The sequence below is a fragment of the Borostomias antarcticus genome (assembly GCF_949987555.1).
Source record: "Borostomias antarcticus genome assembly, chromosome: 12".
Classification (NCBI taxonomy): Eukaryota; Metazoa; Chordata; class Actinopteri; order Stomiiformes; family Stomiidae; genus Borostomias; species Borostomias antarcticus.
In genome coordinates, this window is record NC_140245.1 from 10,219,019 (window position 1) to 10,231,878 (window position 12,860).

Sequence of the window (12,860 nt, forward strand, 5' to 3'; positions counted from 1 at the left end):
AGACTTAGCCAACAGACGTCTCCAAAACTGATGTGGAAAGCCTATCGGGTCGTAACCAATCAGGTCGTAACCAATCAGGTCGTAACCAGTCAGGTCGTAACCAGTCAGGTCGTAACCAGTCAGGTCGTAACCAATCAGAAGTAACCACTCAGGTAGTAACCAATCAGGTAGTAACCAATCAGGTAGTAACCAATCAGTGACTAGTGTTAAAGAGAATACCAGTGAGAATGCAGCAGAGGCTGAGGACGCTGTCTGTCCCTGGCGAAGACGGACACGAGCGCTTGGTTGGTCCCCGGGCGCATCCCAGCATGCACACTGCCTACTGTCTGCTCCCAGCTTCCCTTGGGGGAAGGACGTCAGGATGGGTTAAGAGCAGAGAGAAGTTTCATCAGTGGATGCTCCAGCCATTTCGTGTGTGTGTGTGTGTGTGTGTGTGTGTGTGTGTGTGTTTCGCCACCTACACCGTGTGATGTGTGTGTCTCACCGCGTGACAAATAAAGATGTATGTTTGTTGTGAGTGATATATTTGGCCCCGTTTTTCACCAACTGTAGAGGTGGAGAAGGGATTTTTAAAATGGATGTTGTCCTTCAGCTAATGCTCTCTACCCTACTTCTTAAGTAGGCGTGGGAAATGCAGAGATTAGCCATGGACTTAATACATGTTTAATTAAGTCCATGGATATTCTCAGTTTAAATAAAGGACAACTAAAAAGCAAGTGATGTGTGCTTCCTGTCCCCCAGGTGTACCTGGAGAGGCTGCTGACCTACGCGGAGATAGACATCTGTCCAGGGAACTGGAAGCGCATCGTCCTGGGCGCCATCCTGCTGGCCTCCAAGGTGTGGGACGACCAGGCCGTGTGGAACGTGGACTACTGCCAGATCCTTAAGGACATCACTGTGGAGGACATGTGAGTCAGAGGGAGGGAGAGAGGGAGAGGGAGGGAGAGAGAGGGAGAGGGAGAGGGAGGGAGTGAGGGAGGGAGTGAGGGAGGGAGGGAGAGAGAGAGAGAGAGAAAAAATCCATGACACGTGAGTGTGTCCCAGGTTGGTGAGTGACCACAGCACTGAGGGATCGATGAGTGAGTGAGTGAGTGAGTGAGTGAGTGAGTGAGTGAGTGAGTGAAACCAGGCTGGTGAGTGACCATGACGCTGAGGGATGGGTGAATGAGTGAGTGAGCAGGCTGGTGAATGAGTGAGTGTGAGCAGGCTGGTGAATGAGTGAGTGTGAGCAGGCTGGCTGGTGAATGAGTGAGTGTGAGCAGGCTAGCGGGTGAATGAGTGAGTGTGAGCAGGCTAGCGGGTGAATGAGTGAGTGTGAGCAGGCTAGCGGGTGAATGAGTGAGTGTGAGCAGGCTAGCGGATGAATGAGTGAGTGTGAGCAGGCTAGTGGGCATGGCTGTTCTCACCAGGGCCCCAGCCCCCGGTAGCTAAATATAGACCTGACCTGTTTAGCTGCTCGCATCCCTGCGTGGTCCAGATGCTAGACTCTCTCTGAGGATCCCTCTTCTGTGAGGGCTGTCCATGATTGACCATGTTCCTCATTCATACTTGGCTGTATCTTATAATCATTCTGAGATATTTCTTGCTGTTCAAATAGGTATTTCACTTAATGATGCTCCAGAGTAGATCAATCTTCCTTAGATCTAATTACATAATAAATTAAGTCTATTTTAACTTAGATATTAATTGTGTTCTGTGATTAATTCTCTGCCAGTTACATAGTTTTTACAAGCTTGTTGACCTACATATCTTTTCATTTAATAATTTTGCAGGCAGGATAATTGACTGAGAATTAATTAAGTTACAGCAACCACCTAAAGCAAAACAGGGAAGAGCACAGCCTTCTGCTGAAATCTTCTACTGACTTCTACTAATCTTCTAGAACCTTCTACTGAGCTCTTGTTCCTGCTTGTCTCCGTAGGAACGAGCTGGAGCGTCAGTTCTTGGAGCTGCTTCAGTTCAACATCAATGTCCCGTCCAGCGTCTACGCCAAGTACTACTTTGACCTGCGCTCGCTGTCCGAGACCAACAACCTCAGCTCGCCGCTGGAGCCCCTCAACAGAGAGAAGGCCCAGAAACTAGAGGTCAGAGTTCAACCTCCTTCAGCTGTTTTGGTGCCATGGCTGCTTGTCATTTACAACTGCTAACACATGCTGTTCTGTACAAACAACTGCCTAAGAAATTACTTTACTTGGCTTCTCAGAGTCGAGGTTCTGTCAGACTAATCATATTGTGTTGTTTTTCCAAGTGTCTGCTCGTCTGACCAATCAAATGGTGTTGTTGTTTCAAGCGTCTGCAAGTCTGACTTATCAAATGCGGTTGTTGTTTCAAGCGTCTGCTAGTCTGACCAATCAAATGGTGTTGTTGTTGCAAGCGTCTGCTAGTCTGACCAATCAAATGGCGGTGTCTTTTCAACCGTCTGCTAGTCTGACCAATCAAAAGGTGTTGTTGTTTCAAGCGTCTGCTAGTCTGACCAATCAAATGGTGTTGTTGTTTCAAACGTCTGACCAATCGCGTGGTGTTGTGTCTCCAGGCGATCTCCAGGCTGTGTGATGACAAGTACAAGGACTTGAGGAGGGCGGCCAAGAAGCGGTCAGCCAGCGTGGACAACCTGTGCGGGGTGAGGTGGGTCCCGGCCATCCTGTCCTAGCCTCCAGAGGACACTCTAGGCCTGGGCTCAGGACCGGCGCCGGGTCTAGAACCGGGACTGGACCTAGAACGTGGATCGGAACTGAGTTTGTAACTAACCCGAGGACTGGTATTAGAACGGGCCCGAGGTTTGAGGTGGGAACATAGACACTGGCTCCTGGACTTGGATTGAGACTTGACATTGGACACTTGAACCCTAGACCCTGCGTCTAGTCCCTGAGACTGAGGCCAGCGCACCCTTTCTCTGGTCCTCTTCAGGTGGAGAAGCAGAGAAGGTCCTGCCTTGTCCTGTCCTGTCCTGTCCTGTCCTGTCCTGTCCTGTCCTGTCCTGTCCTGTCCTGTCCTGTCCTGTCCTGTCCTGTCCTGTCCTGTCCTGTCCTGTCCTGTCCTGTCCTGTACTGTCCTGCCCTGTCCTGTCCCACCAAGATGTCTTCACAGCGCCTGGACTCGCTTGGCCCGGATGAAAGACAGACAGACAGGCAGACAGGCAGACAGGCAGACAGACAGGCAGACAGACAGGCAGACAGACAGACAGACAGACAGACAGACAGACAGACAGACAGACAGACAGACAGACAGACAGGCAGACAGGCAGACAGACAGGCTGCTGCAGTGTCTCTGGTCTGAACGCTGGACACCAGGTCTACTGTGGCTTCACCTCGGCTTCATGAGAGCAGCACGGGTCGCCTCGGAACTAACACCGTTATTAACACAGAGAGAGAGAGAGAGGGTGAGGGAAGGAGAGACAGAGAGGTGTGGAGAGAGAGTGGGGAGGGAGGAATGGAGAGAGAGAGAAAGGGTGAGACTGAAGAGCAAGGGGGACAGAGAGGGAGAGAGAGAAAAAAGACATTCCTCTAAGAAAAGTATGAGAAGCTAAATATGTCTGCCTGTGAGATGGTTCTTTGGCTTTGCGTTCACATGTTTGTTTCTTTATTAATCATTTTAATCACATGGTTTTACTGTCAACGGTTCAGTACAAACCCAAGCAACTGTATGATTTACTTTTGTGAAATCCCTTCACATTCCAAAAAGAAAGCAAACGTGTTAAAATTGACTTAAATTCCTATTGAAGGCATGCGATGTGACCACCTGACCACTAGGGGCCCCTCTCAGCAAGGCGCAGAGAGGAAGTAACTGTCATGATGGCGAGCGTGGATCCGTTGTGGTATGTGGGTTGTCTTATGACATCGTCACCACAGCTGATGTCAGCGGTGTATTTCCGGGGACAGACGCCGTTGGACGCTGTCCCTCTCAGAGCGCTGTGGACGGCAGAGTAATGGAAGTGAAAACTACAGTCTCTATGAAGGACACCTTTTATAACCCAGGGCAGTATACAGCATATGGGATATACAGAATATTCCATATACTATTCTACAATTCTGACACCATAGTAGAACGATGCATTCCAAAATGGCCGACTACCCATCCGTACATTAAGCATTAAGACCACAGGCGTGGGAGGATCGGCTACTCAGGAGCGCCTGGTGGACGATCTCCAAACGGGATTTGTTGTGAAGTGTGAGGTTCGATATTTCAAATGATTCCACGTCTCAATGAAGGATTGTTGAGATGGTTGAAGTGCTTTAGGACGCCCAGGAGGTGAGCTGGACGAGAGAGAGACCGGACGAGGACAGAGAGACCGGACGAGGACAGAGAGAGAGACCGGACGAGGACAGAGAGAGAGACCGGACGAGGACAGAGAGAGAGACCGGACGAGGACAGAGAGAGAGACCGGACGAGGACAGAGGGAGAGACCGGACGAGGACAGAGAGAGAGACCGGACGAGGACAGAGAGAGAGACCGGACGAGGACAGAGAGAGAGACCGGACGAGGACAGAGAGAGAGACCGGACGAGGACAGAGAGAGAGACCGGACGAGGACAGAGAGAGAGACCGGACGAGGACAGAGAGAGCGACCGGATGAGGACAGAGGCGGGGCTTTTGATTCTTTCGTGTTTAGACCTGTTTCTTTTCTGGTCGTTAGGCGATGTTTGTTTTTTAAAGGATGAACCTGAAGTCTGAGCCAACGTCTTTATAGTATTTCTTTATCAAGTTTATTGTTTTTGTCTTTTAACAGTAAACCATTGGTTTTCCCATTATTAAACTGTAATTGTCTCATTAAGGATTTCTTTGTGTTTTTACCATTTGTCAAGACTCTACTGACATCGGAAGCACTAGAATATAATTAATTATTTTGCAGATCAACTTTGTACAGTGTATAAAAAAGTATTAAAGTAATGAGAGATGATGAACTTAATTGTGTAATATTTCTATGGCAGTGTTGATCTGTGTTTCTAATAAAAGGAAATACCCTTTTCTGAAATCTAGTCCTCAGTCTTGTTTATACTGAATAATTACAATAGGAGTTGTGCCATATTGACTCCTGCAATGCAGGTTTGATTGAATTAATTAATTAATTTGTACAGTATAGTAACTTGTACTGTACAAACACCTTGCTCTATTCTTCCAACCTCTGGAATTTACTTTTAACTAACTCATATTGCAAATAGGACACACAACCTACATACCTAACTGCCTTCCTTCAGTCGGTTGTTTGTTTTCAGAAGCGTCAACAAACTCCCGAGACATGTCAGCTATGCTTAGAGGGCCGCGTGCTTTAGGTGTGTAAGAATAGCCAACAATCGCAGGTCAGGCCCTCTGCTGAGGGACAGAGTTGTTAAAACCCTTGTGAGGCATCTGGGTACGGGTACGAACACTGGCGTGTGAGAAACACCGCAGATCTGCTACAGCAGGACAATGGACATGACACAGACCTGAGCACGCCACCGTACGAGTGGAAGATACTCTGGGGTTTGTGGATAGAAGATCAGGCAGAGATCGGGGTGCAGGTGCTTGAAGATACGGTGCATCTCTGGGATTGAGCGTCGTGTTGAACCGTGACGATGGGAACGGTGGATGTGGTTTTTGTCACTTTGTGTAACAACATCACTTTCTTAGGTAGGGAGTTCCTTTGTCATTTCTGTGATTAACATATTTTATGTGCAATTTTTGACATTTTCAAATATATTGAACAAAGCTAAGGGCAAGGTAATTTTATTACAAATCTGTTATGGACAGATTTAGAATAGTTATCTTAATCAGTCTTTTCTGTTTTGAGTTGTTTCTGTCCTGCTGTTGCAGGGAAGACCTGGTGGATCTTGATGGTGCTCCTTCGTCTCCTCGTCCTCCTCTCTGGATTCACGCTCTTCCACGGCGAGGAGGAGGGATTTGTCTGCAACACCATCCAGCCGGGCTGCGTCAGCGTGTGCTTCGACGTATTCGCTCCCCTCTCCCTCTTCCGGTTCTTGTGGTTCCAGCTCCTCGTCCTCAGCCTCCCTCATGTGGGGTTCCTCACCTACGTCGTCCACAGCGTTCTCTCGTTTCATAGTCCAGGACCTTGCTGTCTCTCGGCTAGAGGTCCGACAGGCTCCGCCTCCGCTCTCCAGCGCCATTCTGAGCAAGCCCCTCCCCCGAGCCATGTCCCGCCACCTGGGTGGGCGGCCCCGAACCTCCGATGCGCCTACTTCCTGGATCTGATCCCTCGCATGCTATTGGAGGCCGCCTTCATCACGGGACAGTTGTACCTCTACGGCGTCTCCATCCCTCGCAGCTTCCTGTGTCACGAGGCGCCCTGCGTCTCCGGCGTGGCGTGCTACGTCTCCAGGGCCACCGAGAAGACCTGGCTGCTGAACTTCATGCTGGGCGTCGCCTCCTTGTCCCTCCTGCTGAGTTTTGCTGACTTTGCGTGTTCCTTGAAGAGGATGGCGAGGGAGAGGAGGAAGAGGGAGATGCTGGAGGAGGAGATGAGCAGTTTGTTCATGGGTAATGGAGTTTTGGAGGATACAGAGGTCCTTTTGACCAAGACCGCCCCCCACGAGGGCTACAAGAGAGGGGTCACCACTGGCATGGTGCCCTCCAGCCCCAACGGCGTCCCGAACAGCATCCTGGTCCTTCCGCATCCCAGGGCGGAGTCCGAAACCCTCGTCGATGGCACGTCCACGCCGGCGAAAGGGCGGGAGCTTGGAGACGCCGAGGCGGCGGTGCCACGCCTGCACGCTCTCCTGGGCGCACCGGGCCACGGACGCTACGTGGTGCACAGCCAACTGAAGCCGCCGCCGTCCCCGCGGAGCGGTCGAGCGGCGTCGCCGAGGCATGGCGTCTTCGCCGTGTCGGCCGGCGCCGGCAGGGGTGGCTGCCAGTATTCCCCGGTCATGGGCGGGGGGTCTGACCAGCAGTCCGATAGCAGCGAGCCCCGGGACAGCAGGGCGTACGTGTGACGGCCCCGGGCTGTGGGCGAGGGAGCCTGTCTGTCAGTGATGAGACTAGCATGTCTGGATGGGTATAAAAATGCCACTCAACGGGGGGGTGTAATGCTATCCTGGCAACCCATCCTTAAATTACTCTGCCCACTGTTATTGTTCTACATGGATTATGGAGTGAACGACAGTGTAGCGAAAGAACATTAAGATTAGTTCTCCAGGCTAATGTAAAGTATCTATACTCAAGAAAATCACAAATTAGATTAAAATATTAAAATATTAATAAAATATTATATTATCTATCTATCTATCTATCTATCTATCTAGGCAAACCTAGATTGTACAAAGTTATATAACCATTGTAGTTATATATTTTGATAGTTATTTTTGTTGAAGTGAGTGGCGGCATCTATTCCATAATTATTTGTGTTTACAGTCATTCAAACAATGCAGGCTGTCCTTGACTGAACAGTGGCTGCAGGAATCAGCTGTTGTCTGGCTCACATGTCCTGTCATTGGGTTCACACACACACCAGACGCACTGACCCGCCGGCCGGCCCTGACCCAGGCTAACCACGGCTGCCCTGACCCAGGCTAACCGCAGCTGACCTGACCCAGGCTAACCACGGCTGCTCGGATAACAAACATAGCTTCGCTCACTGACCATGACATTCACACACCAAAGAGATACAAAGTTAAGCTATATAGAACCATTTGAAACAGTAGAAGAACCCTCTAGTTCAAGCTAGAACCCTTTTCAGGCCTAATGTTCTGGATAAGAACCCTTTTCAGAGTCTGTGAGGTGCAGTGAGTCTGGGGCCATGGAGAGAGGGGGCCGTGATGGAATGCCCAAGGGTGAGGTGAACGGGGGTTAATTGTGGATAAACATGGCAACCCAAGAAACGAATCCTTGTGTTCTTGACAACATCCGTTAGACAAGGACCCTGCATAAGGTTGTGTTATCATGAAGGCTGTATAACTTCTACTCCTCAGTCAAACCAATCAAAACGGCTACATTTGTGTTTATAAGTGGTCTCTCCTCACAGGTTTTTATGGGTATTTTGACTGATTTGTTTTTAAATTGTCAGTGCTACCTCTTACAATAACTATAGTCTCACAAACTATACTATCAACCCCTGAATTTTGCATTCTCTATTTTCTTTAATGCCCTCTTGTGGACGGTTACAAAAAGTGCAGAAATAGAATATCACTGCCAGACATGCATGCTTGTCACTGCGATCTGAATTATAAAATAATAATATAAAAACTGTTATTGCTTTCTACGATTACATCCAATCATTTGGGTTTCTTTCTCTGAAACTGTTCAACCATCAAACAAGGAAAACCATAAGAGGAGACAATTGCGAGTCAGAGCTACAGAGTAGGCTACTGTTGATCAGCCAATGATCAGCCAACGTTCAGCCGATGTTGAAGCACAACCCTCACTGACACTAGACCCTTTAACACACTCTCCTCTCATGTGTGTGAAAAGACTGGAGACTGAGAAGGTCAGAGGGAGGCCTTCAACACTGACCTAACAGCACATCAAAGAAGACAATCAAATATATTGATTACCCAAAATTCATTTCACCTCGGAGAAAGACCAGAATGGGGTTGTGGGAGCTTGCAGTCCCCAGTGACACCAAAAATAAATAAATATTTTCACTTCTTTGTAGTTTGTCAAAGTAAATGTAACCGGGTATAAAAGATGATTTGATAGACAGACTCTTCCCATCCTTTTGTTGTGTGAGGTGAAGTAATTTGAGGAACAGTGTTTTGGTCGTGACTCCACTGTGTCTGCTGGAGTCTTGTATATTGAACCAGTAAGCATTGGACTGATGTGAGGTGGATACCTGGGATGACCAGGGCCACGCAGACGCGTCCTGTCTGGGATGACCAGGGCCACGTAGATGCCTCCTGTCTGGGATGACCAGAGCCACGCAGACATAGGCGATTTTACCCTCTGAGAGTAGGGGGGGCAACATTTTGACGTGAGAAAAAAAAAACTGTTCTGCCGTCTCGTCCCATCTATTTACAAAGAATACCAGTTGTGAACAGTATGCTAATGAGAAATCCGTATGACAATTCAATATGTACAACGCATCAAACTTCATCTAGAAACCACGAGCATGTCAATATGACTTTATGACCGAGCACTAGGCCATACCCAACATCACAACATCAAACTGCAACTGCCTGCTGGTGCTAGCTTCCTCGCCGATGGTGATGTTGCTAGTGCTAGTGCTAGCTCTGATAGCCTCTGGAGCACTTCTGCATTCGATTGCACCTGCTGCGCTGTCATTTCGAGTGGTAGCTTCTTCATTAGCATTGCCAGATTTTATTTTATTTTATGAAGAAGTGGTAAATTGTTTTTATAGCTCTTTTTGCCATTATGAGCAGGTTGGCTAGTTGTAGCTTGTTGAGCACTGAGCAGTACAGTCAGATCTCATTTTTTTCGACGGACGAGTTGTGCCATTAGTGGATTATGAATATATATATATTTTTAAAGGTAGCCTAGTTTAAGTAATAAATACACTTTTAAAATTAATGATGATCTAACAAACTGGTACAAACCACAATCATGTATTTAATAATTGTGTTAATTAGTTAATTTTTTTTAAGAATCTGAGCAGAGTTGGGCTTTCCAATCAGGGGGGGCACTTGCCCCCCCTGCCCCCCCAATAAAATCGCCAATGCACGCAGACACCTCCTGTCTGTCTTCAGAGGCTCACATGTCAGGAACGCACTGACTCTGATGATGAAGCTCCTCCGTCCTCTGTCTGTCTGTCTCTCTTTCTCACCCGCACACACACACACAAGCCATGCCCACAAACACACATACACACACGCACACACACAAGCCATGCACACAAACACACCAGCACACACACACACAAGCCATGCACACAAACACACTAGCACACACACAGACACACACACACACACACACACACACACACACACAAGCCATGCACACAAACACACACACACACACTCACAAAATGACAGACAATGGTCTTAACCTTTCACCTTTGCACCCTTCACCCCCTACATGTCATGTTGTGTGCTGATGGATGTATGATCACACCACTAGCATGGGGGAGGGAGACAGAGAGCACCTCAGGGTAAGGATCAGTCAAACTAAGCGAGGCGCTGAGAACACGCTTCACATGATGTCACTGAGCAGGGAGGCTTCAGGGGGAAAACACATCTTCAGTGTTGTTCATTTCATTTATTGACTATCGAATGCTATAGAAATCTAATTACGTTATACTGCCTTGGCAAAATCTTCACTCTTCAATCATCTCACTGTGGTCTATGTTCAACCATGTGCTCTGACTTGTGGGGTCCAATTTTCGTTCTAATCGATCTCAATTAATGTCAGACAGGCAACTGCACTGGCAGACAAAGAGCCCATTGACACCAGCTCTGACTGACTGTGGTGGTGGTGGGATGGTACAGATGGACCATAGTGGCTCTTTCAGAGATAGGACCTTCCTGTACCCCACGAGTCAACTTCCTGTTTATGTTAGTGGGAGATGGATCAGGGCTTGACCTCTCTCAACCTGCTTCCTCTGTTGATTTTTGCCGGAGGCAGGAGTGAACACAGCCTGGTCGCTGCAGCTCGGGCCCCTGGAAACCTCGGAAGAAGCCCAAGCTATTATCTCTGAGCTAGCGCTTAGTACTGGTGGCCAACTGCTGGTTGTTCCACTATGGATTGTTCTAGAACGTAGCCTACCAACTGTCAGTTTATTTGATTAGCAATTTACCTTTTATTAGGTTTTGGTTCAGTTTGGGTTAGTTTTTGGGTCAGTTCTACTCAACACCTACAAGGCCCTCAGCAACCAAGCTCTCCCCGACCTCTCCGACCTCCATCATCATGCAGCATTGGGAGTTCCAAAAAACTGCTCTTAAAACCCCCCGGTTTAGGCTTGCCGTACCCCCCCCTCCTCTTTTCTTCTGCTGCTGTTACAGTTAGGTCCATAAATATTTGGACATTGACACAGTTCGTCATTTTGGCTCTGTACACCACCACAATGGATTTGAAATGAAACATTCAATATGTGCAGATTTTCTGCTTTAATTTGAGGGTATTTACATCCAAATCAGGTGAACGGTGTAGGAATTATAACAATTTTATATGTGGTCCCCCCATTTTTAAGGGACCAAAAGTATTTGGACAGTTGGCTGCTCAGCTGTTCCATGGTCATGTGAGTTATTCCCTCATTATTTCATTTACAAGGAGCAGATAAAAGAGTCTAGAGCTCATTTCAAGTATGGTTCCTGCATTTGGAATCTGTTGCTGTCAACTCTCAATATGAAATCCAAAGACCTGTCGCTATCAGTGAAGCAAACCATCATCATTAGGCTGAAAAATCAAAACAAACCCCATCAGAAAGATAACAAAAACATTAGGTGTGGCCAAACTTTTTGATACATTCTTAAAAAGAAATAACGCACTGGTGAGATCAGCAACACCAAAAGACCCGGAAGACCACGGAAAACAACTGTGATGGATGACAGAAGAATTATTTCCCTGGTGAAGAAAGACCCCTTCACAACATTTGGGCAGATCAAGAACACTCCCCAGGAGGAAGGCGTGTCTGTGCCAAAGTCAACAATCAAGAGAATACTTCACCAGAGTAAATACAGAGGGTTCAACACAAGACTTAAACCATTGGTGAACCTCAAAAACAGGAAGACCAGATTATAGTTTGCCCAAACATCAAAAAAAAAAAAAGAAGCCTGTACAGTTCTGGAACAACATCCTATGGACAGATGAGACAAAGATCAACTTGTACCAGAATGATGGGAAGAGAAGAGTATGGAGAAGGTAAGGAACTGTTCATGATCCAAAGCATTCCACCTCATCAATGAAGCATGATGGTGGTAGTGTTATGGTGTGAGCATGTATCAGTGAAGCATGGTGGTGGTAGTGTTATGGTGTGAGCATGTATCAGTGTTTAGTGTTATGACGTGGGCATGTAAAGCTGCCAATGGAACTGGTGCCCTCGTATTTATTGATGTTGTGAATGCTGGCAAAAGCAGCAGGATGATTTCTGAAGTGTTTCGGGCGATATTATCTGCTCATATTCAACCAAATGATTCAGAACTCATTGGATGGCGCTTCACAGTGCAGATGGACAATGGCCCGAAGCATACTGCAAAAGCAACCAAAGAGTTTTTCAAGGCAAAGAAGTGGAGTGTTCTACAATGGCCAAGTCAATCACCTGACCTGAATCCGATTGAGCATGCAGTTCACTTGCTGAAGACGAGACTGAAGGGAAAAGAACAAACAGAAACTGAAGACAGTTGCAGTAGAGGCCTGGCAGAGCATCACCAGGGACAAAACCTTGCGTCTGGTGATGTCTATGGGCTCCAGACTTCAGGCTGTCATTGACTGCAAAGGATTTGCAACCAAATATTAAAAATGACAATTTGATTTATGATTGTTAGTTTCTCAAATTACTTTTGGTCTCTTAAAAAGGGGGATACCACATAAGATGTATTGTAATCAATCAATCAAAGCTTTATTTGTATATCACATTTCATACCCAGAGGCAACACAATGCGCTTTACAGAGAACAAGGGAGGTGCCACCCCTACATATTCCAGAGGGAAGCAAAAAAACAGTAATCACCTCGGGGCCAGAAAAGTGAGCTGTAAAAATTCTTCCCTGACCCCTCTCAACAAGGCAATCGAGCAAGCTCCTGGAGTATGTTTGTCTACCGGCTAAGAACATTTATAAAGCCATAAAATACATTAAATTACATTTTCAGAGTAAGAGAGGCTAAAAACATCATAGGAGAGACATGGCAAACACTGGTGTATGTCTGTGTGTGCGTGAGTGTGAATGTGCCTGGGCCCAGATAGAGGCAGGGGTAATTCCACTGTTGACCTGATTTGGATGTAAATACACTCAAATGAAAGTCTGCGCTTAAAGCACACATTA

At 47.3% G+C, this 12,860-nt stretch overlaps 2 protein-coding genes across 2 annotated transcripts in view; both read left to right on the forward strand.

Moving 5' to 3' along the window:
* The window catches only part of LOC311316583 (cyclin-Y-like), a 31,665-nt gene extending 28,701 nt beyond the window's left edge, over window positions 1–2,964 (forward strand). Inside the window, exons 9-11 of the mRNA XM_084447467.1 lie at window positions 742–908; window positions 1,922–2,084; window positions 2,534–2,964. Coding sequence (XP_084303593.1) covers window positions 742–908; window positions 1,922–2,084; window positions 2,534–2,650 — 447 coding nt within the window. The 3' untranslated portion in view covers window positions 2,651–2,964. The remainder of the gene's footprint in view (window positions 1–741; window positions 909–1,921; window positions 2,085–2,533) is intronic.
* A 2,587-nt stretch (window positions 2,965–5,551) lies between these two features.
* On the forward strand, window positions 5,552–6,925 carry LOC311315692 (gap junction delta-4 protein-like; the record flags this gene model as incomplete). The annotated part of the gene is made up of 2 exons (XM_084446396.1): window positions 5,552–5,606; window positions 5,790–6,925. The coding sequence occupies 2 exons, from the start codon at window positions 5,552–5,554 to the stop codon at window positions 6,923–6,925; spliced, it is 1,191 nt and encodes a 396-aa protein (XP_084302522.1).
* Window positions 6,926–12,860: the final 5,935 nt, after the last annotated feature.